Source organism: Vanessa cardui, chromosome 17 (genome assembly GCF_905220365.1).
Source record: "Vanessa cardui chromosome 17, ilVanCard2.1, whole genome shotgun sequence".
Classification (NCBI taxonomy): domain Eukaryota; kingdom Metazoa; phylum Arthropoda; class Insecta; order Lepidoptera; family Nymphalidae; genus Vanessa; species Vanessa cardui.
The window spans coordinates 2,172,310-2,198,037 of record NC_061139.1 but is presented as its reverse complement, the minus strand read 5'-3'; the positions used below and the strand labels follow the sequence as shown (position 1 = coordinate 2,198,037).

Below are 25,728 nucleotides of genomic sequence, written 5' to 3'. Positions count from 1 at the left end.
AGGCAAGCACCATTATTTATATATGTGCTTAATTTGTTTATAATTCGGCGGTGAAGGAAAACATCGTGAGGAAACCTGCATGTGTCTAATTTCATCCAAATTCTGCCACATGTACATTCCACAAACCCGATTTGGAACAGCTGGGTGTAATATGTTACAAAAACCTCTCCAAGGAAATTTACAGGCTGTTACTGTTGCTGTTAGGACACCTGACGGTTTTCTCATCCCCATAAAGACTCTTTGGTACATTCGTAGTTCGAATTCTTAATAACCGCTTAACATTCCCCTGTGCTGACCACTGAACAATGTAATCTCAATGTAGTTTTGGTTTTGAAATGTAAGGTTATTCAAAGTTGCCTTTCATGTTTAAGTCATTTACATTCATCACTGCGTGGGTTTTGACCGGTCCATTGACGTCACGTCGCTTACGTCATTAAACTTTCGTGCTAGTGCTAATTTTATGTAAATTAATGATAACAGTGCGAATACAATTATCTGAGCTTCTGGAATCTGGGCCAGATGTGTGGAAGTAGAACAAAGTTGTATATCAATTTAAAATCATAATTTATTTTTATGATAGTACACGGTGGTTTCATCCGTATTTGAAAGATGAGGATAAGGAATTACGAGATTACGGGCAGGTATTAAGTATTGTGTTTTTTTTTTCTGTTTCCTGAGAATGTGTAAAATTTCAAGACTATCGGTTATCGGAAAGATTTTAAGATTAGTTAGGATTACGAAACAACTTTCTGTAATCTCTTTTACAAATGCATAATAGTATTATTACTACATACCACTAGTTGTAACCCGCATTGTGACTCGCCTAAAAGGCATACAAAAGTAGTTAATGTTCTTCTTATGAGTTAATTTTGCTTTATACTAATTTTGATCAAAGAAAATAGGAATTATCAGACAGACAGGGTTACTTTCGAATTCAGAATATTAGTATAAACGTATAAATTACATACTAAGGATTTCCTAACTCATAGATAATATTTAACTTTATAAATTTTCAACAGATAATGTAATTAAATATATGCTACAACTAAATGAATGAATCAGTGAAGAAATAGGTCATTCGTTCTGATCGAATAAATACAGCATACATGAATTATGTCCTTGCAATAAATTTGTACGTTTTGAAGTTTGTAAAATTGTCTCTACATATTATAAAAAATCCCCCGCAATTTGTAAATTTGAATACCGAATGAATTTTCTTATTGTTTTGTTTTGTGCGAATTGACTGACAAAATGACCTTCATTTACGTGATGGTAGTAGTGCAGTGGTTAGTGTAAGCCTGTATAGGTATCATCTAGTCTTCAAAATATTGCCAAACAACAATTCTTAAGATTGTTATGTTCCAGTTAGAAGGTGGTGGGGCAGTGATCCTATATAGGCACAGCATCTGTACTCCCAAGGTTGGCGGTGCATTGGCGATATACGGATTAGTTTTGTTTATATTTTTTAGAGGTCATCACACGGTCCATTTGCCTGTTCGCCTATCAACGTTAAAATAATAAAAAAAGCTTATGACGGAATATAAATATTACATGAAAACCCTTATTCAACCCGTGCGAAGCCATGCGAAGCCAGTATGTGTAGCTAGTAACGACCTTTTCTATTAAATCTCAAGTTGCCGTTCATTGACCTATCCCGTATATCAATCATTATATTCGAATCAATTCAAGAAGGAAGTTCGGTACGGGTTCATTTTGTCTCACAGAATATATTAGGGTGTCCCTTAAATTTTAACTTCGATATATTTTAAAACTTTTGTAATAACCTGACAACCTCCGAGGTCATGTGGTATGTATACCGGTTTTCATGAGTACGCCACTCCTAGGTCCCGGGTTGGATTCCCAGCAGAGTCGTTGTAAATTATCATTAGTTTTCTATGGTGTCTGGGTCTGGGTGATTGTGGTACAGTCGTTACTTCTGATTCTCCATAACACAAGTGCTTTAGTTACTTACATTGGAATCAGAGTAATGTATGTGATGTTTATATTTTATATTTAATATTGTCTAGAAAAAAGTATAAACCCGTTTTATTAGCGATAGCCTGTGCCGAGAAATATAGGTCCTACATTATAGTTTAATTTATTTTTTGTAAATTCAGTACTCTGTAGCCTTTTGTATTCCATAGATATTTTTATTTCTTTTGTTCTAGAAAAGGTAGATGGATCAGCGAATATCTTTGATGGGATCACCACAGCCCGTAGATAATGGCGTTGACAATGCTTCTGAAACCTTAGGAGCTAAGGTGTTATTTCTGTAGCTGTAAAAACACTGACTCATTCTCCCTTAAAACCAGGACACAACAATAATATAGTAGTTTAATGATACCTATGATAGACGTGTGTATTGTACGCATATATTTTGTTATTATTCGTGCTGTGTTGTATAATGTGTAGAACGTGGATGAGAAGGCCCGAAGATCGGGCTCAGTGGCCTCGCCTTGGGGCAGGCCTGCCTCCAGCAGTGGAATAGTACAGGCTGATCATGATGATGATGAAAGGATGAAACCTGCTGTATTATCCAATTAGGACAACTACATCCTATAACGATAATTGTACAGTTTTGGTAAATGAATAAATATATCAAATTATATGTGTGAATATGAATTCTATTGATATTTCTGTCTATAATAATAATAATAATAATAGAGCCTTTTATTTCCGAAACTTACACTTTACAAAAGTTTACACAGGTATTAAGTTAAAAGTAAGTATTTTTTATACTAAATAATGTCTCTTATTTCGATTTGGATCAGAGCAGCAGCAGACAGGCAGCAGTGGAAAGAACTGGAGGAGGCCTTTGCCGTAAGATATTTCTGTATATACTATATATTAAATATTTGTATTGAATTTTTTTGAAGGGTAACGGTGGTGACTTAACAAGAGTGGAATACTGAGGTATACAATACGATTACCTTGAAGAAAAGCTTGTAGAAAACAATTCTAGCAGGTCAACTCATAAATTGTTTAAGGACACATTCAGAACAAACATACAAATACAAATGTTCAAACAATATATATATGATTGGTCGATATGTGTTGATCCCGTATTTGAAATGACCTTTTTTAACAGAAATTTTGTAGTATGGCGTTAAAAACTGTCTTATTTATATACGATATGCGTCAAGAACTCGAAATAACCAAGGATCATACAGCACTTAATCCATAAATCGGTAAATCAGACGACTAAATCTAGTGCAGTTGTGTGCGTGTGCGCAGAGTACGAATGTGTGAGTAACGTTATATTTAATTTAATTTGTGTGCGAATGAAGTGTAACTCGTCTTGTTATTTATTTAATTTTAAACTTTATATATATAAATATAAGATTCAAAATGATCGTTAGCTACGTTATCGAAATTCCAGAGATAGCTAGAGATTTCATTTGTAATTTTCCTATGATCTTTACATAAATGCGCAGTTACATTTATTTGTTTATGTTTTTTAATGATGTTTTCACTAATAATTCTCGAGGGAAACCTTCATTTATTGCGATTTAATAATAAATAATATTGAATATTTGTAAGCAAATTGTTTGTCTCGATTTGTTTGTTTTTTTTCGAAGAAGAAAGAAGATGGAATGATGGATCTATATTGCCTTGTGATAAGAATTAGTATACTGTGAAACAACAAGACAATTACTTTATAGTGATAACAGTAAAGTAGGAATTATCTTTAGACAAAATACTTGCTCTTGACCAAGTTTTTGGATGCCTTAATGTTTAAAAGGAAGATTAATTTTATTGTCTGTTTTTAGAAGGTTTGTCTATTTGACAGGTGAACAGTTGCCGGTCATTATGACCTCACGGACCGCACCTTTTTCCTATTGAATAGGCTATATGACTGGTTTTTAAAATCCATTTTATATTATTTAGTAAGGTTAAGGAACGAATAAAGTAAAAGTAGATTTTTTTATTTCTAATACATATTCGCCGAAAAATATCATATTAAAATTCCATATTTAAATAACGCGCGAAAAAGCTACTTGGACAATATGGTGCTGCAATGAGGTCGGTGACGTCACTTTGCAGTATTTTAATCTGTGGTACATATAGTAGAAAAGCAAAGTTTATAACAAAGTGACTTCATCATAAGCCCGGCCAATCAGGAGCGTTTTGAGTCACGTGACAAACGTTTGAAAAAATGCATTTTTATTGATTGATTATTGAATAAATTAAGTATTCTTTTCAATTTTCCTTAATATATAACCATTTTTAAACTCATAATATACACTGATTACAATAATTCACAATTATTTTTTCGCATTGTCAAATAGCCTATTATGAGACTGAGGGAAGTTGTGTATTATCATTTGCAGACATAGAAACTACAACTACTTAGTCTCAATTATGGCCAATCTCGATTGACACTTATATGTATTATATTATAAAAAAATCCCCGTTACTGTAATCGGTTTGAGGAGGATATCATCAATCAATCATTGTAAGTTTATCTGGTTTTATCGATATCAAATTTAATCGAAATGAATGTTAGGTACTTTACTATTACGATAGCGTTATGCATACAATTGCATAAACAAACTATATAATCTACGTTTTAACAGAATTCAAAAAAAGAACGAAGTTATCAAATCGTTTGTTTTTTTTTAAATTCCCGGTTGGAATCAAAACTTTGAAGCAAAGATCGTTATTTTTGTTAATTTTTTAGTAATGTTGGTTTGTCTATCATTCTGTACATGTCTTTGACAAATAAATAATTATAAAAATGTTTTTAGTTTAATGAATATTTTTTTAAAGACGCATTATTTAAGTAAGACTCGAGATAGCCCAGTGGTTTGATTTGAAGATAGTAGTTTCAAACAAAGACAGAATATTAATGTGTGCAATTTGCGTTTATAATTCTTTATATCTAGGTGTTGAAGAAATGCATCATGAGGAAATCATGATGCGGTTTGGTTCACTAATGTCGGATAAAACATCGGTGTGTCAAACCGCATTGGAGTAGCATAGTGGTTCAGTTCTTAACTCCCAAAGCAGAAAGGTAAGAAGTCTTGTCTGTTGTGTCTTGGATCTTTTCCTTTTTATACAGACTGTTACTATTACGATTTTGTTTATAGAAACTATACTTCAAAATTTACTGTTTTGATGATTAAAGTTAGTAAGTTCAGGTTTTAAGATAACTTCTCACTCTAGAATATTCTCTCATAAAGTACGAAAAAGTATAACAACAACAACAGCCTGTAAATTTCCCACTGCTGGTATAAGGCCCCTCTCCCTTTGGGTACAAGGTTTAAAACATATGGCAAAATTTCTATGAAATTTAACACACGCAGGTTTCCTCACGATGTTTTCCATCACCGCCGAGCACGAGATGACTTATAATCACGAATTAAGCACATAAATATTCAGTGGTGCTTGCCTGAGTTTGATCAATCATCGGTTAATATGCACGCCTTTTAACCACTGGGCCATCTCACTTCACAAAAGCAAAAAGTATAATATAAATATAATAATAACTTTTTAATTTATTATTCATAAACACAAACAAAGCTGTAGATCAGCTGTATTTACGGTCTGGAAATTTAAATCTTTTTTTCTTGAGTGATGTAGTGCTCAAAACCGTTACTGGATAGACATTTACATTTTTATGTAAGTAATTAAAAATAAATCGTTTTTGTTTATCAAAAACGATTTATTGAAGGAATGAAAATCTTTGGATGGCCTTGAATTCTACCTTACCTAGGTAACCTAACTACAGAACGAAGATTAAAATTGTTGTCTTAAAATTAATTAATTCAATTTTTTATTTTACATTTTTAAAAGTATAGTCACGTGACTGTGCGTTAACGCATTAGACATTGCTTTAACGACTCCTAGCATAAAACCGATCGGTTTCAAAGGTACAATAACGATTCATTGAGAAGGGTTCTTGGTGGTAGGGCTTAGTGCAAGCCCGTCTGGGTAGGTACCACCCACGCATCAGTCATTCTACCGCCAAATAACAGTACTCAGTATTGTTGTGTTCCGGTTTGAAGGGTGAGTGAGCCAGTGTAACTACAGGCACAAGGGACATAACATCTTAGTTCCCAAGGTTGGTAGCACATTGGCGATGTAAGGAATAGTTAATATTTCTTACAGCCTCATTCTTTATGGGTGATGGTGACCACTTACCACCAGTTCACCATATGCTCGTCCGCCAACCTATTCCATAAAGAAAAACGAATCGAAATAAGTTTATTATTAAATTTCGCTCAAAATGACGATGTACCAATCACAGAACGTTTCGTTTTCTAATTTTATTAAACCAATAAACGAAAATACAATAATTTTTATTTATACGTGTAGATAAACTTTAAAATCAAAATTAAAACTTTAAAATTCACTTACTCAACTAAGATATATGCAAACTCATTCGAAATCAAAATCGTGTCGATAATATATTTAATTACTTAATTTCTTCTAAAATAAAAATAAAAAGTTTTGACCGTGTATAAAGTAACGTTTTTGTCAGGTGTGGGGTTCGAACCCACGCTCCCTCTCGGGAACCAGAGCTTAAATCTGGCGCCTTAGACCACTCGGCCAACCTGACTGATATCTTGATGCCAAATATCAGTATATATTTCAAAATTATACACAATACATATATTTTTTTAACACATTAACGTGAAATTAAGACTGCACTTAAATATATGACTAAAAAAAAACTATGTTTAATAAAAAAAACACAATTAAATTACTAATCGAATATTGAATTTTATGAACTGTAATTTAATTGTAAAACTAATTAATAAACGTAAGTTTAGTTTTTTTAATATATAGATTTATTTCGTATTTTTTAAATGTATAATCTAAAACGTACCGCTATTTGCGCCATCTGTTGATAGAACCTTGAACAAAGTACTAGTGATACCGTACCGTATAATGAACTAAATTAGTAACAAATTGAAATCATAGATGGCGTTACTAAGTAATTGTGGTAGAAGTTTTATATATACCAATTTTCGTATCACCTCAGCTTAATAAGCTTAATAGTATTAGCTTTATTTATCTTTATCTGTGTACCTTCAGGCAGGAAATAAGATTTATAGATAACGAATTTTTAGAAAATTAGTCGAGGTGTTTGTTTGTTGATGATGCCAAATATTTATTTCCGTATTAATTTTTAATATTAAATCATTAAATATATTTGAGTATTAACTAAAAATAGTTATTGTGTAAATCATAACCGCGTGGAATAGTGACTAGAATGTGTGATGTGAATGATAGTGAATGTTGCTACATTTCCTCGTTAAATCGCAATTCCTAATTATATATAATTTATTAATATATAATAAAAATGAAAATTAACCCAAAATACTGACTTTTGGATGTGTATGAATGGCGTTCAACACCATCTTGAAAAAGGGTAGATGGTTAGTCCCTATATGAACTCAGTATGAACATATCATTTTCAATTACAAGGAAACCTCGAGAGGTTGTTTGTGAATTTCCCACCTGTGTCAAGTTATGCACAATTGTAAACTCATGTGAAAAAGATGGTGCCCATTTCTATGGAAGATTTCGTTTAAGACCAAATCAACAAAATAATTAAGGAAAAACATTTTTCTTATATAAATAAACAGTTGACATATTTGTCCGCTAAAATTCCGGTTGTGACTTAAAAAAAATCTCTTTAATTAAGCCTACGCTTTCGAACTACATTATGAGGTTTTGACGGATTAATTTGCGTTTTATATGCTAGTTACATTGTTGTGATACAATCTGTCGCGGTCGCCGGATGTAAGCTGAATGCGTTTCCTTCTTTTTGTTTAGACATAAAAGATTTTAGGTTAATAAATTAGCTAACATTAGCTGTTATCTTTTGTACTAGTGTTTCACTGCCCTATTTATGTATGCTTAACTAATTCAAGGCCTAAGCCTCAGACTCGGACAGCCCTGAAGAGGTAAGGGCTGGGATGGGATCATGTTAACGTGCTTATTTGCAAGAGGTTTGGGGGGACTTGAGATTGATCTCCATGAGAGCTGAGGTGGCCCAGTGGTTAGAACGCGTGCATCTTAACCGATGATTGCGGGTTCAAACCCAGGCAAGCACCACTATATATATATATATAATATGTGCTTAATTTGTTTTTATAATTCACCTCGTGCTCGGCGGTGAAGGAAAACATCGTGAGAAAACCTGCATGTGTCTAATTTCATCGAAATTCTGCCACATGTGCATTCCACCAACCCGCATTGGAACAGCGTGGTGGAATATGTTCCAAACCCTCTCCATAATGGAAGAGCAGGCCTTATCTCAGCAGTGGGAAATTTATAGGCTGTTACTTTACTTTATCCATCTAATGTTTCTTTGAATCGTGTATAAACAGGTATTAATTTCCAGCGCATTGGTTTAGTTAAAGTTCAACTTCTGAAACAACAGTGGCGGATTTACCAATAAGCTAAGTAGGGTACAGCCTAAGGTGGCAGATTTAGAGGGGCGACAAATTTAGCCCAAATTTGTTATTATATTGTTTATTATTATCTTACAGAAATAAAAAAAATACTTATAATCAAAAATTATAATATAAATATAATATAATACATTTATTTATTATTATCATATAACATACCCATTATGTCGGTTATCCGTATTTTCGTCACTACATAGCGGGTTGGAAAAATAATATAGTAGTGACAGAAATATCACCTTTCAATTCATAATCATACTAATAACGGGAAAAAGCCGACGTAATAATGACGATTGAACACAAATCTAAAAGTTTCAAATTCAAAATAAAAGTAGGTAATTAAATTGAATTTCAAGTCAGTAGGGGCGGCAAAAATTTAATGGCCTACTAGCTGCAAAATTTGTAAATCCGCCACTGTGGAGCAATGAAAGTCAGAATCAACGAATATTCAGGATTTCTATAGCAAAATTTAATTTACTTTGGCAAGTAATATTAAATAAACTATGTTATATTCTTACCAGAGGTGAATATTTTTAAATAGACTAATATATCAGAATAATATAATTAATAAAAATAAATAACAAAACTAAAATAACACTAACTACTTTAAGTGAATAATTAATTAACAAATACCAAGCAAAACGGCAAATATTCTAAGAGTTGGAAGTAATAATTATATCCGAATCACCCAAAATTCGCGGCAAAAATTAAGATACTGTGACAACTGACAAGGATCATGCATTTTTTTTATTATTTACTCTAGGTACCTACTACTAGGTATTGAAGCATTAGACAGCAAAAATATTACCTACATAAAGTACAAATTATGGTTTTCTATAAATTTACGTCTGACATTGTTATTTTAGGTTTTTTTTTATCAAATCGTTAGGAAATATATACAATTTATAAATTAATTCGTACTTATTTTTTACACGGGTAACAAGAAAAACATATTTTTTTAAATTTTATTTTACGTTTATTGTTTTAAAATTCAAGTCCATTTAAAGTTTGTGAAACAGATAATTTAAAATATATTACATTTATACACTGCTTAACGTATTTTTATAATACAATTTAAAAATATATTATAAAAGATTAGAAACAAAAACGGTCAATTTTCCATAAATAAATTAATATTTTGTCGTAATTTTTGACGTTGTTATAATATACAGTGGTGGCTTATTTCTTACAAACACAATTTTATACATTCCTTGAGTATTTTATTCGCTGATTTTGAGAGACATTACTTTATATAAATAAATTATATCTATAATATTGTAAAATATTGTATATACTGCGATTTCCGAGTGATTTTTTTAAATGTTTCCATGTTATAAATTCGTGGTAAATCGCAAACGATCACCTTTAAAATATCACAATTTCAAACATCAGCTCACGATTAGACACTCTCCAAGTAAAAATTAACAGCATACATAGAGACATTTGATGTTGTAAGTTGTAACCTAGTTTTTGTTAATTTATAATTTATAAAATAAATTATTAATCATCATTTTATGTTCTGAGTAATGAAATTTTCAGAACTTTTGTAACCTCAAAATTCCCTTACAAATATAGAAATTCCGAGTCAAATTTCGAAGAAGTTGCCCTTAATTTAGTTTTAATTACTAAAATTTTAACAATAGCAACCCTAAGCTAATAAACGTAATCACAAGACTATGTTCCAACGTCATAGCGCCATTACAATCATCGGTGAAGCACTGGCATACTGTTTCCAAATGGTCTTCATTGTCAGCCTTGTAGCAGTCCTTATGGTGCCTGACCCAGCCGCAGCCACGAGTCACTCTCACCTCAGCATCGTGACCCTTGTGGAGAACTGGAAACAATCAGAACATCAGAGATAATGGCTTTACATGCACTGGGTCACCATCACCCATAGACAATGGTCACTGTAAAAAATATTAACCATTGCTTACATCGTTAATGTGCAACCAACCTTGGAAGATCAAACGTTATGTCCCTTGCGCTTGTGGTTACACTGGCTTACTCACCCTTCAAACCAGAACACAACAATACTGAGTAGTGCTGTCTAGCGGTAGAATTAATGATGTTACCCTACCCAGTAGTCGTGGTGGTGGGCTTTCATAAAGCCTTACCACCAAGTAATGTTGCTTGATTGCCAAGTAAAGCATGATGTAAAGCATTATACGAATGCCACGTTTTACTTATTATAATATATTTTGTTTAAAACACGTGAGACATCTTTAATGCAATATATAACACCTTTCGTCTGTTAATAAGATTGCGGAAACGCCCAAATATATCAACTAAACTAATTGTTTGGTCTGATGCTCCTGTAATCTTTATATTAGTCTGAATAAAATGTATGAGTAAAGTTCTTGTCACGTTTATCATCAATTTATCTATCGTCATTTAGTAACAATGCTTTCGTCTTTCAAAAAATCCATCCATTGTTTCTTTGGCCGTCCCCTTCTTCAATCCATCCACGTCCACGCTCAAGACCTTCTTCACAACATGCACATTCCTCCCCATAAATCAAAATGAAATTAATTTGAGCATTATATCAATGATAAGTCCCCAGTTCGCACAGTGGTTAGAGCACGTGTCTGTTGACTGTACTGTAATTACTGCGTATTCCCAAGCAAGCACCAATTAACGTTCATTTACTCAATTTAATTTTATAATTCATTTCGTCCTCGATGGTACGCATTGGAACATCGTGGTGGAATATGTTCCAAACCTTCTCCTCAAAGGGAGAGGAGGCCTTTAGCCCAGTAGTGGGAATTTACAGGCTGTTGTTTTTGTTGTTGTATACTACGTGGAAGTCACATTATAACATGTGTTTAAAATAAGTATATTATGTTATGACATACATATTTCATAGTTGTTGTTTATGTTAACTCGTAACCTTTTATCTCAATATATAAAGTTCACAAGTAGTATTTGTTTTATTGATCGGAAACGTAAAGATTACATGTATATTTACTGTTAATTAACACATGTAATTTTATAATGTGTTTTATATTTTTTTAAATAAGTGTCAGGTGCAAGGTCAGTCTCAAATATTTTGACCAAATCTTTAAATTCGTCGTATAGTATTATAGTTTTCAATAGATTTATATAAATACACCTCTTAATTCGAAACAGTAGTATTTTTAAAATAGTATGTATAATATTAAAGTATGATTTTTTTTTAAATTAATATTATTTAATTATAAGTATATTTACTTAAATTAAAAAAAAATGATTAATGCGATACCTTGCGTTTAATGAGGTTCAAGATAGTAACCGATAATATTAAAAACGTGTTGTTGGCAGAATATTTTTGGGTGATGGGTGACATAGAGGTATTAATTATTAAGGGCACAAACCTTTCCCCCTCCTAATTGGTAAGTCATGTAAAAAAACACCTAGAGATTATTTATTTGTTTATAAAAAAGATCGAACAATGAAAACAAGTAACGAGTACGTTGCATCCATGTTTAAATAGTATAGGTAGGCCAATGGATAAATAGGTCACCTGTTGTTAAGTGACCACCACTTTGACATAAAACATATTAATTATTCTTTACATTACCAATGTGCATTGAGCTTAAGTTTAATATATATCTTGAGCCTGTAGTAAAACTGGCTTAGGTACTCACCCTTTAAGGTGGAATAATAAGAATTTAAGTAATGCTGTTTGACGGTAGATTATCTGCGGAGTAAGTGTTACCAAACCAAGAGTCAACTGGAATAAAGTTAAGATTACAAAAGTTTGTGGTTTAAAAGTGAATACTTACTAGTTTGAATGATTTTTCTGCAGAACATCTGTTTGGCTGCCGGTGGATTCGGTCCTAAGAACGCGCTTTGATCACAGCTGGTGGCACGGAGGTACTTCTGTACGGTCTCCGTGTCGTAGATAGTGGGGTTCAAACACATGGAATTGTTCGCGCTGTTACACTCGTAGCACCGGATCGACGAGCCTATAGTATATATACAGAAGTTAAATATGGATTTACGAACAGAAATTCATCGCCTTATTAATATTATAAAAAACGATTTTATTTTTGTTTTTAAACAACTTCAAAAAGGAGGTTATTATTTGTATTTTTTTTTTTATATTTTTTACCTCATAACTTTTAAATTTATGAACCGATTTTTTATGAATTCATTCAAAATTAATTTCGAAACCTAAATTTTTTTTTTTTTAATTTCTGACTACGAAACTTACCAAATTCAACGCAAACAGCTAAAACGAGAATTTCCAAAAAATATTTAAACGCCATATTTTTATAAGACCACCTAACTGTCCCGAGTAAGTGTATAGTTTACGCGTCTCCAACCGACTGATGCGTTTCGTAGCTTTGAATAAGCCGATAACTTAACGTTCACAATGCACATCCTTATTCTGTAAATAAACTCGTATGCGATGTGAATGAACTGACACACTAAAAATCTTTTGTTTATCACGAGGAACCGGAAATTGTTTTGGACGTCTCCGATGATTGATGTTTAAGAAATTGTCACCATCATGAAAATCATTATACTATGTATGAACGCTTTAAAAAATAGCAGTTGTTTGTCGTTAAATCGCGAATCTGATAATAATGAACTTAATAAAGTTGAATAAAATTAAATAGTCTTCGAAATTCAAATAAAGTTATTGAATGTAAGTTTTTTTTTATTCAGAAACATTATACGTGTTTATTGATATTCATAATGAATGCTATTACCGGTTCTGAAAAGAAAATCATTTAAGAAGAACCGGCGAAAGAAATATTTATGGTTAATAATTTTTTACTCTACTTAACTTGTTAATGATTGTTAATGATTTTGATAAAAACTAAGAAAAACGTAAATTTGGATCATTACATAACCAAGGTGTGCTTATCTTCCACAGTTAATTTATCGTCTATAAAGGAATTAATGTGTTAACAGTCCCTTGGCACAAATCGATGACGAAAACATACAAGTCAAAATTATACAAAAACCTGCAAACACCCCATTGATATAAAGTATTATGTTATTATGATATAATAGTTTTATAATATCATCAATCATTATATAATAAATAATCAAATTATATAACGAAACAGATATGAGCTATGAATTATTTTAAAATAAGTTTGCGTAAAAAATAATTACACATATAGAATACAACTACAGTCTGTAAAGTCCCACTGCTGGGCTAAAGGCCTCCTCTCCCTTTGAGGAGAAGGTTTTTGGAACATATTCCACCACGCTGTTCCAATGCGGGTTGGTGGAATGCACACGTGGCAGAATTTCTATGAAATTTGTCACATGCAGGTTTCCTCACGATGTTTTCCTTCACCGCTGAGCACGAGATGAATAGAATAATGACATGTATTTCATGGGACACTTTTCTAATAAGAATAAAAGACGTGTAATTATTAATTAAAGTGCCGCCTACAGCTCACTGTTCGTCCTCGTGTCTTATTAATTAAATAATTAATAGATCGCGTGTTTAACCAGAATAAGCGCTCTACACGCACTGCTTATTTTGAATTGTGTCTATTCGTTAATTGTTATGTTTGATATGACCATGAATGGGTTTTGTAGATATACAACAACATAGATAAAACGTAATAATTGTTTTAAAATATACTCTCACAACTCTTATTTTATTCATCAAAAGCAATATTTATATATTTTGTTATCTTATTTTATTATAAGCGTGAAAATATTTTTTATTAATTTATTTTTAGTTAATAAAACATAATACTTGCATGATTTAATGCAGACTGCAAGTAATAAAGCTCCAGAAAGAAATATGTTGACCATATTAAAACTTTACGCCTATAATAATTTAATAGCAATATTGTAAAAAAAATTGATTGCTATTAAACTATATCAGGCGCCACCACTTTTTACTTGTAATCTGTATTAGCACTTGAGGCAAATAACTTCGACGAGGGATCAAATCTGACACTATATAAACTTTATATAAAAATGATTATACAACGATTTATAACGTCACTTCTGTACTGTCGGAACGAGAGTTGTATTGTGAGCTTATATCTCGGTTACCCATTGTATTTTACTAACAAATACCACAAAGGGAATATCTGGATTGGTTTAGATTCTGCGTGTCACACATAAACATATCGTGTTAAAGGAAACATTAATAAAGGTCGCTTGTCATACTTAGGTCTAATATGTTGTCAGACAGTACAAATTCTTGAACGAAACAACGTTATAACGCACTTTCGGAAGCAAAATGGGGTCACGTTGTCTCGCACTTATTGTTGATCTTAAACAAAAGCGGTTAGAGACTCCTCTCCAGTTAACTAACTAGTTTGTCATTGTACATCCTCACGTCTTGTTAGAAGAATACATTAACAAAAATAAATTTACTTCTACAATATATGAATGTTGAGGTTTTATATCAGGGACTAATGTGTCATACTTACCTAATAGATGTGAATCTAATTTAGTTTAAAAGCTTTTTATTTTATTAAGTTGCTTTTTAAAAGATCTTATTACAATCTTTATCTTAATTCAAAGTTTCACCCCCACAACCTTCATGTCCGAAATTTCACAACAGCGCGATTTTTAAGACCCAGCTTTAATCGGCGATTTTTCCGAACCTTTACAACTTGAGAACCTACAAGAATGGTGCGTACTCCTTCCTTAAAGGCCGGCAAAGCACCTGTAAGCCCCTGTGCAGTATTGATCCATATCCATAAGCCATGGTAATCCGTTTCCATCAGGTAAACCTACTGCTTGTTTGCCTGCAATAACATTAAAAAAAACGTTATTTTTGACGTCTTGAAATGAAATGGCTTTACTTTGCAGGAAACCAAGATTATTGAAACAAAAAAATGAGAAAATTAAACAAACATCTACCAACATCCTAGATAGACATACTGATACAGTAAACAAAGTAAACAAGTGATTGAAAGAAGGAAAGGAGTGTAGAATAGTGTATTTTCACGCCAAACGTCAATGTAACCTATGTATTCAAACGTATGTATACTAAAATAATTAAAATAAAAAGCCTTTTATTTCTTGCACAGTGCTGTATATATGCTTTTAGTACAATTTTGGAAAAAAGAAAGATTATGACTATTAAGAAAAGAAAGTTAATACTTATTCAATAATATTAGGAAAAATATAGTTAATTATTACTAGTTTTTTACAATGTTTAGATTTTTTTTTTCTTTTTTTTTATAGCAAGAACCCTCCTCAGGTGAAGGTGAAGGCCTCCTCTAAAGAAGTCCATTTCTCTCGGTCTTGTGCTATTTGCGGCCAGCAGGGGCCAGCAATTTTTATGATATCATCTTCCCATCTCAGACAAGGTCTGCCTCTGAGGCGCTTGCCCTGTGGGCCCTTCCATTTGGTTACCCTGTCGGTCCATCTCTCGTCCGCTAGTCTCGCAACATGCCCTGCCCACTTCCACTTTAGCTTTTTTGCAAAGCATAAAGCATCTTTGGCTTTGGTGATTTGCCTGATTTTTGAGTGGCGAATTTTTTGGAGCTTTTTAATATTCAACATGCTTCGTTCTATTCCGCGTTGGCAGGTAATTATTTTGGTTTTTACGGTCGTACTGTATTTCCAAGTTTGGCACGCGTATGTAAGGCAAGGTGAATTCCAGGCTTTTGTTTTTAAATTTATTGGCATGTTACTTTTAAATATTTCTCTTAAGGACCAGTACTTGTTCCAAGTATTTTGTGTTCTTCGTGCAACCTCTTGTTCATTTTGTTTACTGTCAAAGCCAATTTGTTTCCCAAGGTAGATGTAGTTATCTGTATACTTCAAAGTGTCATTGTCTACTGATACTTTTATATTTGTGCCGTTAGTCATGACCATTGTTTTGGAAAGATTAATTTCCAGACCTACCTCTTTGCTGGCTGCGTTTAGTGAATTGAGCATGGTTTGTAATTGTACGTGAGATTCTGAGAGAAGTACTAAGTCATCAGCGAAGCGTAGATGGTTCAAATATTTGCCTTTTATCTTGAGTCCTATTTTGTCCCAGTTAAGTTTGCTTATTATTGACTCTAGAATCGATATAAATAATTTTGGGGAGAGTGGGTCTCCTTGTTTCACCCCTCTTTTGATGGGAAACGCAGGGCCAGTATCGTCTAGTTTTATTTTTGCTGTGCTTCTCTTGTACGTATTTTTAATAACTTCTATGTATTCTGGTTCAACGCCTTGAGCTTGGAGAGCGGCCCAGATACTGGAGTGCGACACGGTGTCGAAAGCTTTTTTATAATCTATGAAGGCGATGTAGAGCACTCTTTGCATTTCCTTGTACTTTTCTATTAGTAATTCTAGTGTGTGTATGTGGTCAATGGTTGAAAATCTCTTGCGGAAGCCTGCTTGCTCTATTGGTTGTTTTGATTCTAGTGTGACGCTTATTCTTTTATTTATGATGGAAGAAAACAGTTTGTAGATACATGAGAGTAAACTTATAGGTCTGTAATTAGTAATGTCCCTCGGATCTCCTTTTTTGTAGATAAGAATAATGTCTGATTCTAGCCATTGCGACGGTATTTCAGCAGTTACTAAGATTTGGTTAAATAAATATGTTAAGGGTGAAGACAGTATCGCACTTGCTGCTTTAATGGATTCATTGGAAATTCCGTCGGGTCCGGTGCTTTTGTCTGTCTTTAGTCTTTTTATCTCTTGTAAGATTTCATTTTCTGATATTTGTATTATGTTTCCGCTCTCTTTGCTGTACGTAGGCTTAGCATAGCTATGGTTTTTCTCATTGGCGCTATAAAGAGTCTTGTAGAAAGTTGTGGCTACCCCTACAATTTCCTTGCGATTATTCACTGTCACGTCCCCTCGGTTTAAACCATCTATCCAATGCTTGTATGTTTTTAATTCTTTAAGAGCCTTTTTGGAACTTCCCGCTTTTTTTAAATGTTTTTCAAAAGTCATCGATCTGTATGTTTTATAGTCATGTTTTATGTATTTACTTATCAGTTTGTATAGTGCTGATAGTTCGTTTTTTTCAGCTCGAGTTTTTGACCTAGTATGTTGAAGCTCCTGTCTTCTCTTGATGAGTGTCAGCGTACGTTCAGTTAGGACTCTATGGGTATCTCTTGAAATTATTTTAGGCGATCGTGCATCACGTAAACTTTGAATTATGGCATATTCTAGTTTGTTATAGTAGTCTTGAACTGATGTTTTTCCTTGGCATATAATTATAGCTTGTAGATGAGACAGTAGGCTTTGTTTATAGTTTGATATTTCTGTGTCTGTTTTCAATGACGAGTGTTCCTTGATTTTATATGCTGTTCGTTTCTTCTTTTGTTTTTTTATTAACAGGGTTGCTCTGATTGGTCTGTGATCCGACGGGTAATTAATGTTTAGGACTTCTATATTTTGGCATGCGTTTGGTGTATTTGTTAATATGTAGTCTATTTCGTTTTTGTGTTGTCCATTTGGAGAGCGCCAGGTCCATCTTTGGTTGGGCTTTTTGGGAAAGAAAGTGTTTAGAATAGATAATTTGTGTTCGAGAGTGAATTCAATGAGCCTTTGGCCTCTGCTGTTCCTTACGCCATAACCGTATCGTTTGGTTATTAGACGTTCGTCTCTTCCAGGTTGTCCTATTTTGGCGTTGAAATCCCCTAATATGAAATAAATATATTTATAAGCTTGAGTTATAGCTTTGTTGACATTTGAGTAGAAAGAGTCAATCTCATCCTCGTTTGCTGTCTCAGTCGGTGCTTATACTTGTATAAGTGACACGAATACTCCTTAAATATCTAAGTTTAGTAATGCGACTCTATCATTTATGCCAACGAAGCTTTCAATCCATTCTCTGCGAGTTTTGTTTATTATAAAACCGACTCCATTTCTGCCTGGTATTAGTCCAGTGTAGCATATAATGAAATTATCATGTTCTTCTATTTTTGTGCCTTGGCGTCTTATTTCGCACAGACCAATTATGTCGTATTTAATTTCTTGTATTGCTTCGCTCAGTTCTATTAATCGTTCATGAGTGGATAAAGTTCTTACGTTGTAGGTTAATATATAATACTTGTCATTTTTTTTTGTGTGTATGATTTTGTATTTCTTGAGTTAATGTCGCTTCATGTGTTTCCGATTTTTTTTGAGATTTCATCTTTAGAGGGTTTTGGTCTTGATCTTCCACGGTGACCAGCCGGGTTGGAAGATAAGGTTTAGTTTTTGTAGTTGATTGTTGCATATTTTCTGTTTCTGATTCCGAGGAGGGCGGTGATTGTTAGTAGTTGTTGCTTGTACTGCATTGAGCGCTAGGTATGTTGTTTGTGTTTTTACTGACAAGGAAGTTAAGTAAGCCTGGTTTCACTGTTCCTTCCGACAAACTAGACGTTCTTTTTATTTGGGTGTGGTGTCTGTTTTTCTTTCTAGCCTGTACATTTGTAACTTCGTTGGTATATGTTTCGGGAGATGGTGTCAAAATTCTTTTATTGTTATCTTTGGGTTTGGTTTTAGGTAGTATCACAAGTTTGTCATATTTGATCTTTACTATATTGCCTTTTTCTCGCTCGGTTATAGCCTGCTCTTGTAGCACTTTTCTCTTTTCTAATATTTGCTTGGGATAGTCTTCCATTAGATAGTATGTAGTTTTGCTTAGTGCCTCTTTTCTCTGTTTGAATATTTTAATTTTCGTGCCAAGTGTAGTGAATGTAGCGATTATTGGTCTAGATTTTTCCCCTTTTTTGCCGATTCTCTTCACTTCCTGTATATCCCTATGGTTTAGATCTAGGGAGAAATATTTATTAACAAAATCTATTATAATATTTTCCAGCATTTGGTATGAATTTTCGGTTTCTTCGATACCGAAGAAGACTATGTTGTTCTTTCTTGCCTGTTTTTCCATGAAGTAAATTCTTTTTTCTTGGTTTTCTAACTTTTGTTTGAGGTCTTCATACTTTTCATCCCAAATTTTAAATTTCTCTTCTAATATGCTATTTATATTTTGTGTTACGGTTTCTGTTACTTTTTCGCCGCTTTGTAGGATGGTGTTCTTTTGTGAGTCGAGTTCGTTCTGGATTTTACGTAATGCAATCATTATATCTTCCATGACTATTAAGTTACTGGTTTTGTTGGTTTGATTTGAAACTTCTAGCGCCCTCTGGTGGAATGCGCAGAACTAGCCCCCTTTAACACTTTTCGATCACTGACGGCTCAATACATTACTTGACGACGTAATTAGTTGGTTGTTTAAATAGATGGCGTTCGTTTGTAATTATAGTATAGTTTAATTAATTTTTTTTTTTTAATTATTAATTGCCCAGCAATATATCGTATTTCTCTCTTATCTGTAGTAGAGAATTGAGAATTTAAAAATAAATGTGATACTTCTGTGGTTTCGGTCGGAATCGATCTCGGTTCTGTTGGTTATTCACAGTTCTTACATACCTTTACACCAAACGAGCTTTAACTTGAGTAATGAAATTTTTCATCAGTATCCGCTCGGTCTTTGTGACTTTGAGGGTAGTTCAATGAGGATGTTTTTTGACCACCTTCAAACTTTTTAATTTTTACTCTTATTTTTACTATTATAATATTAATTTGTTTGATATGATTTATTATTAACTTCACTCTCACTAGTTTTTATTGTTTTATTTATTTAATTTTTTTTTTTTTTATAGTTCACCAATTATAACGATTTTTATGTTTTTCTATTGTCAATTTTTATAATGTTTGTCGACACATATATAATCACTCCTTTTTTTCACTTTGTCTGAATATTCACTTTGGATAACGTTTCTGCATACGATTGTTTTGTAGATATGTCTTTTACACAAAATAACAACCACTATTTCGCACATATATAATTTTAAAAGTTTATTTTTTACGGATCGAGTACTGTAAACTTTGCGTGCAGCGCCCTCTCCATTATTTAAAAATAACAAACGTATGTATACTCCATTCTAATTTGTATTGCTTTTGTATAGATTTAAGTTTGGGAAGTTGTGCCTGATATAATGTACTACTATAAGCATGGCACGCTATTCATATTATGTTCAACCAAATCAATGTAAGATATTAATGTTGTTGCGAATGGAAGATCATCGTCATATCTATTCTACGGACTATTCCGTTGAATTGACAGGTATAATAGTAGCCGGGAACGTTTCGTAAACATTATAAACTAGGACAATTTTCACTTGGTGGTAGGGCTTTGTGCAAGTCCGTCTGGGTAGGTACCACCCACTCATCAGTTATTCTACCGCCGAATAACAGCACTCAGTATTGTTGTGTTCCGGCTCCGGAAGGGTGAGTGAGCCAGTGTAACTACAGGCACAAGGGACGTAACTTCTTAGTTCCCAAGGTTGGTGGCACATTGACGATGTAAGCAATAGTTAATATTTCTTACAGCGTCATTGTCAATGGGTGATGGTGACCACTTACCATCAGGTGGCCCATATGCTCGTCCGCCAACCTATACCATTAAAAAAAACCGCTATTCAGTTTTTTTTTCTTGTCAAAAATACAAAAATTGATAGGATATAATATTTGTAGTTCATACACAGCGAATGGCATAGCAGTTCCGAACTATAGTTATCAGCATAATTTTGTAAATTTACTTCAATACAAAGTTATATATGTTTTACCACAATTTACCGATTTAGTGACTTTGTCAGTGATATAGGAAACATAGTTATTGTATAGTTTTTAACATCGCTTACAGCAAAGCCTCTAGTATATCGCTATAACTATACCCAACGAAGTTGAGAGTGTGAATACTCCCATATCTTGGAAAGTACGTGAACCCGTCGTGCGCCGGAACTCTTTCTTGTTGAGTTGAATTAGTCGTATTATTGGATTATGAAGGTAATGAAACAGAGAGTGCACTCTCTATATAGTGCGCCATTAGCTGGTCAACATAAAGAATAAGAAATCGGTTAGGACGACAATTCAGATATCAAAATGTAAGTTTCAACTGAAACATGTACAGCTTATAAATTTCCCACTACTACCCAGTATTAGGACAAAAGCTTCCTCTCCCTTTGAGTAGGCAAGGAGCATATACCACCACGTTGCGCCAATGCTTGTTTGAAGAGAAGGTTTGAAACAAATGATAGAATTTCGTTGAAATTAGACACATGAAGATTTCCTCGCTATGTTTGCCTTCACAAATTAATTATAAACAAAAATTAAGCCCAATGGAAATTCAGTGAATCTTTGACCCCGCAATCGGATAAGATGAACGCGTTCCACTGGGCCATCTCGGTTTTGCTTGTAAGTTTATAACGAATCCAAACGTAATCGTTGCCGTTCTGCAGTTTTTCTATTCTAACGCAACAATTCAACGGTTCAGTCGAAGTTGAATCGAAATATCATATCTTAACCGATTTCAAGAAGTGAAATTGACCCTCATTAATTATTAAACAGATGTTTTTTTTTATATTATAGGTTGGCGGACGAGCATATGGACCACCTGATGGTAAGTGGTCACCATCACCCATAGACAATGACGCTGTAAGAAATATTAACTATTCCTTACATCGTCAATGTGCCACCAACCTTGGGAACTGAGATGTCATGTCCCTTGTGCCTGTAGTTACACTGGCTCACTCACCCTTCAAACCGAAACACAACAATACTGCGTACTGTTGTTTGGCGGTAGAATAACTGCACAAAGCCCTACCACCAAGTAAATTTTATTTTAATAATTTGTGTTCTGAAGTGGGGACGAGAATGCTAAGGTTAGATCTCTTACCGTACTGCTAGTGTAAACTTTAGGAAAGAGATTAAAGCATTAATTCTTAACACCTACGTAAAAAGTAAGTTTTAATAAACTAGTAAGCAATAATAAACATTAAAATTAGTTAAAACTTCTAAATGTTCCAGAGTTTACCTTAGGTCTTCCCTACTAAACAACGATGCAAATCACGTTGAAACAATAAGATATTAAGCTATATAACAATATAATATAATCACATAATAGTATGAGCTATCAAGCCTTATATTATGATGCGTGTGACCAGCCTTGAATTAATTTTGACATTGCAAATACTGTATGTCATATTTGGTACGCGGTGGTTATGTCAAAATTTATTGATTGAATTATTAAAAAAATGGAACACATACCTATTTTTTTTAAATAGTTGTATTTTTTTATTGTTGTAACAAGTTGGGAAACGAACACAAATCATAAAGCCAGGTAATCGATATTTGCCACATATTTATCTTGATTTAAATAGACAGAATAGTTCAGTGTGTTGTATATACTGTAAGGAGTTATCATGTATCGTCATTAACTACCTGAGGGAAACTAACTCAGAAGTAACAGGACATTTGCTTGTCATCGGTAGTATGGAACAGACAATAGTGTGACAGACTGACAAGGAGTGTTGGTGATAACGCGTAAGCCTTTTTGATTTAACTAGATATTCGTTTATGATATTACTTTTTTCGCTCACTTTTGGTTGCTAAAATACATATGAAAAAGTATATGTTATTATCGAAAAACATTGGAAATTCTCAAATATCGACCCCTTTTTTCATTTTCCTCACATGAAGGCGGATAGGGTATATGGGTATATGGGCTATACACTTAAAAACAGCCGTACCCACCGCTCTCTACAATAAAACTGTATCAGTACTTGAATACTTGAAGCGAACCACGCGACACAGCTAGTCAGACGCTTCCTGGATTGCATCTCGTTACTACGTCCTATGCGCAGAAGCAGGAAGGAGCAATTTGTTCGCCTCTAATCTCCTAATGGCGGACTATGCGGAGGTTGGCGTGAGGTCGTGTGCGTTTAACGCACACATTCATAAATTATAGTAAACGTGTATAATAATTGAATTTGCATCAAAAAAATTTGGACCTTTTTTGTTTCAAATTTTGACGGGAATTACATAAATCAATCAAACCAAAATATACTTTATACAAGTAAATTTTTAAAAGCACCGGTTTGGAATGTAGATGTAGTTTTTGTCTATGGAAAAAAAAACTGAAAAAAATCTTAATAGTTAATGTTTTTCAGCTTTCAAAATACTAAGTAAAATTAAACATTAACCAAATACAATTATATATGTATATATTATACACTGCCTGAAAGTCAAGAAGAAAGAGTTTATAGTTATAATCTTTTGAAAAAAAAAATTATTTCCATTAAATCATTAAATATCTTTTTAACGTTACCACTTTTTTCTTTTTCAAGGTTTCAGTATTTATAAGAATATCTTTAAAGTATTATTTGGTGCCTTCATTTTATTATCATGCTTTGATTTCAAAAAACTTATGAGTAAGTAATAATATGATATATACTGAATTAAAACATAAATAGGAGCACTTTTTATTTTGCTGAAGCCTTCGTATATTTTAATTGATTCACTTTTAAAGACTTTGATACATTAGTTCATTTGTATGGGTTACCTAGTTACTGGTTTTAATATCAGTGTCATCGCACGGAAACAATATAATCTAGCATTGTAAATTGTGTTTGTTTTAGTACACAGATTGTTGGCAGTTATTAAATACCCTATATGTGTATGATAGACTCAACGTGCGATGTATCGTGATGATTATCGATTGATTAGTTACACGTGAAAGTGTACCAAACAAACAAATAAATTACGTTTTCATAATATTAGTTTAGTGGAATTTGACAATGAATTAAGGAAAAGTCTTAATTGGTTGAAGTATTTTTAGCTTGGGACGTATGAGGTGTGGACCTCGTGTCCTATTTCAGCCGGTACGCTCTAGCTGGGAGCGTGTGGGCCAAGATAATTCGCTCCCTAAGGAGAGCTCCGTTAAACCGATTGACACGATCCTGCAGCCTCTACGATCCATGTCGAGGACGGCCATTGCCCGGCCGAGGCCCAGGAACCGGGTACCGTTCTGATTTCCACTGCGTAAAAAATAGTTGTAAGCTTAATACTAGAATTTAATAAAAATATTTCTTAACTCTGTCTTAATATCTAGATAAGTTGTAAAAATAATCTAATTGACGTAAGCACTAATGTGTTTACTTCAACAAAGTACATTAATTAGATTTTTATTTTAATTCGAAAAATATAACAGGAAGTTATTCATTACCTGTTGTTATCAATTTAAATAATTGTATTAACTAACATGACCTTGCATTTTTTTAATGTTGAAAAAGAGTTTCTCGCCAATTCTTCTCGGTAGAATCTACTTTCCGAACAGGTGGTAGCTTCACTTAATTGTAAAATGACGATTCAAAAGTGCTCGTATAAGCCTACTTGAATAAAGTTTATTTTGATTGATTGATTGATTACTGGAATATATATTGAGATAAAATATATAGCATTTGCCCAATTTAAAATGTATCAACAAAAGTCTTCCAAGACTATGCGAAAACGAAAAATTAACAATTGAAAGTTAACGTAAGTCGCAAATTAATATTAATATTAAATATTGAAACGATCTATATGGTACCATAAATCCCGTTCTTTGGATTTTTTTTTGATATAACCAAATGCTATCATGTCTCTGGTTATACTCACGAGTATTTGGTAACAGTAAAAGTAATTTGGGTTACTGTCGTTACAGAAACCCAAATTACTTATATAGAGTTAAGGGAAAGTATTCCTAGATACATATGACCCTATAATGTGCTACCCGAAACACTTAACTTTAAAAAAAAACTACACTTTAAAAAAATAACAAAAAATACTGCTCCAATAAAAAAGGTTTTATTTAATTAGGCTGAATATTCTGGCTTTCAAGAACAAAAATACAATAAAATCAGAAGCGTTTCCATTTTGCATTGGCATTAGTTGGTAAGTCAATAGACTATTAAAGCTATTCTAATGTCTTTATTGAAATTCAAAAATGATAGATTATAAAATTGATTGTATTATCATATAAGTTTATATTGTCTTATAAAAATGTGTGCATAATGTACATGTGTGCGTGTAATTTTTCATGTGTGTGTAAAGAATGTCTTTATAAAAATAGGCTGCATAGATAATATATACTTACAAATTTCCAACCGTGTCTTACTCAGTGGCAGTTATTAGATGCTCTATATAATATGTTAGACGCAATATGAAAAATGTGTATGTAATACCGTAAACAGACAAATAAATTTTGTATTCATAATATTAGTTAGAATTAGGCCATTGAAGATATACCTAGCAATATTTCGCCAGTCAAGATTGCCTATATTTAAAATTGGAACGATACTATACGATACGAAAATGCTCTGTATCAAATGCTTGCGTTAAGGTATGTATTTCATGCTCATACCATCCACATCTCACTAGCTGTAGCTCTTAGCTCTCCATTATTATAACCTTATTTAAACTTTTTAATTTTGTTAGCACAGCAACAAGAGTCGATTATTAATAATATTTATTAATTTTTTAACTTAAAAGTTATGTTATTATTGTAACCAAGGCTAAT

General features: G+C 32.9%; 3 protein-coding genes and 1 non-coding gene across 4 annotated transcripts; all 4 read right to left on the bottom strand.

Moving 5' to 3' along the window:
- Positions 1 to 6,478: 6,478 nt before the first annotated feature.
- On the bottom strand, positions 6,479 to 6,562 carry Trnal-uaa. Its single transcript has one exon. It is a non-coding gene; the product is annotated as a tRNA-Leu (tRNA).
- Positions 6,563 to 9,757: 3,195 nt separating this feature from the next.
- LOC124536823 lies at positions 9,758 to 12,760 on the bottom strand. The gene is made up of 3 exons (XM_047113444.1): positions 12,616 to 12,760; positions 12,185 to 12,367; positions 9,758 to 10,257 (listed from the first exon to the last, which is right to left on the bottom strand). The coding sequence occupies exons 1-3, from the start codon at positions 12,668 to 12,670 to the stop codon at positions 10,049 to 10,051; spliced, it is 447 nt and encodes a 148-aa protein (XP_046969400.1). The 5' UTR covers positions 12,671 to 12,760; the 3' UTR covers positions 9,758 to 10,048.
- A 2,830-nt stretch (positions 12,761 to 15,590) lies between these two features.
- Positions 15,591 to 16,409, bottom strand: LOC124537053. Its single transcript, XM_047113766.1, has 2 exons — positions 16,031 to 16,409; positions 15,591 to 15,772 (listed from the first exon to the last, which is right to left on the bottom strand). The coding sequence occupies exons 1-2, from the start codon at positions 16,275 to 16,277 to the stop codon at positions 15,591 to 15,593; spliced, it is 429 nt and encodes a 142-aa protein (XP_046969722.1). The 5' UTR covers positions 16,278 to 16,409.
- Positions 16,410 to 18,572: 2,163 nt separating this feature from the next.
- LOC124537079 lies at positions 18,573 to 19,430 on the bottom strand. Its single transcript, XM_047113794.1, has one exon. It carries the CDS (start codon positions 19,420 to 19,422, stop codon positions 18,598 to 18,600), a length of 825 nt encoding a protein of 274 aa, XP_046969750.1. The 5' UTR covers positions 19,423 to 19,430; the 3' UTR covers positions 18,573 to 18,597.
- Between the last annotated feature and the right edge of the window lie 6,298 nt (positions 19,431 to 25,728).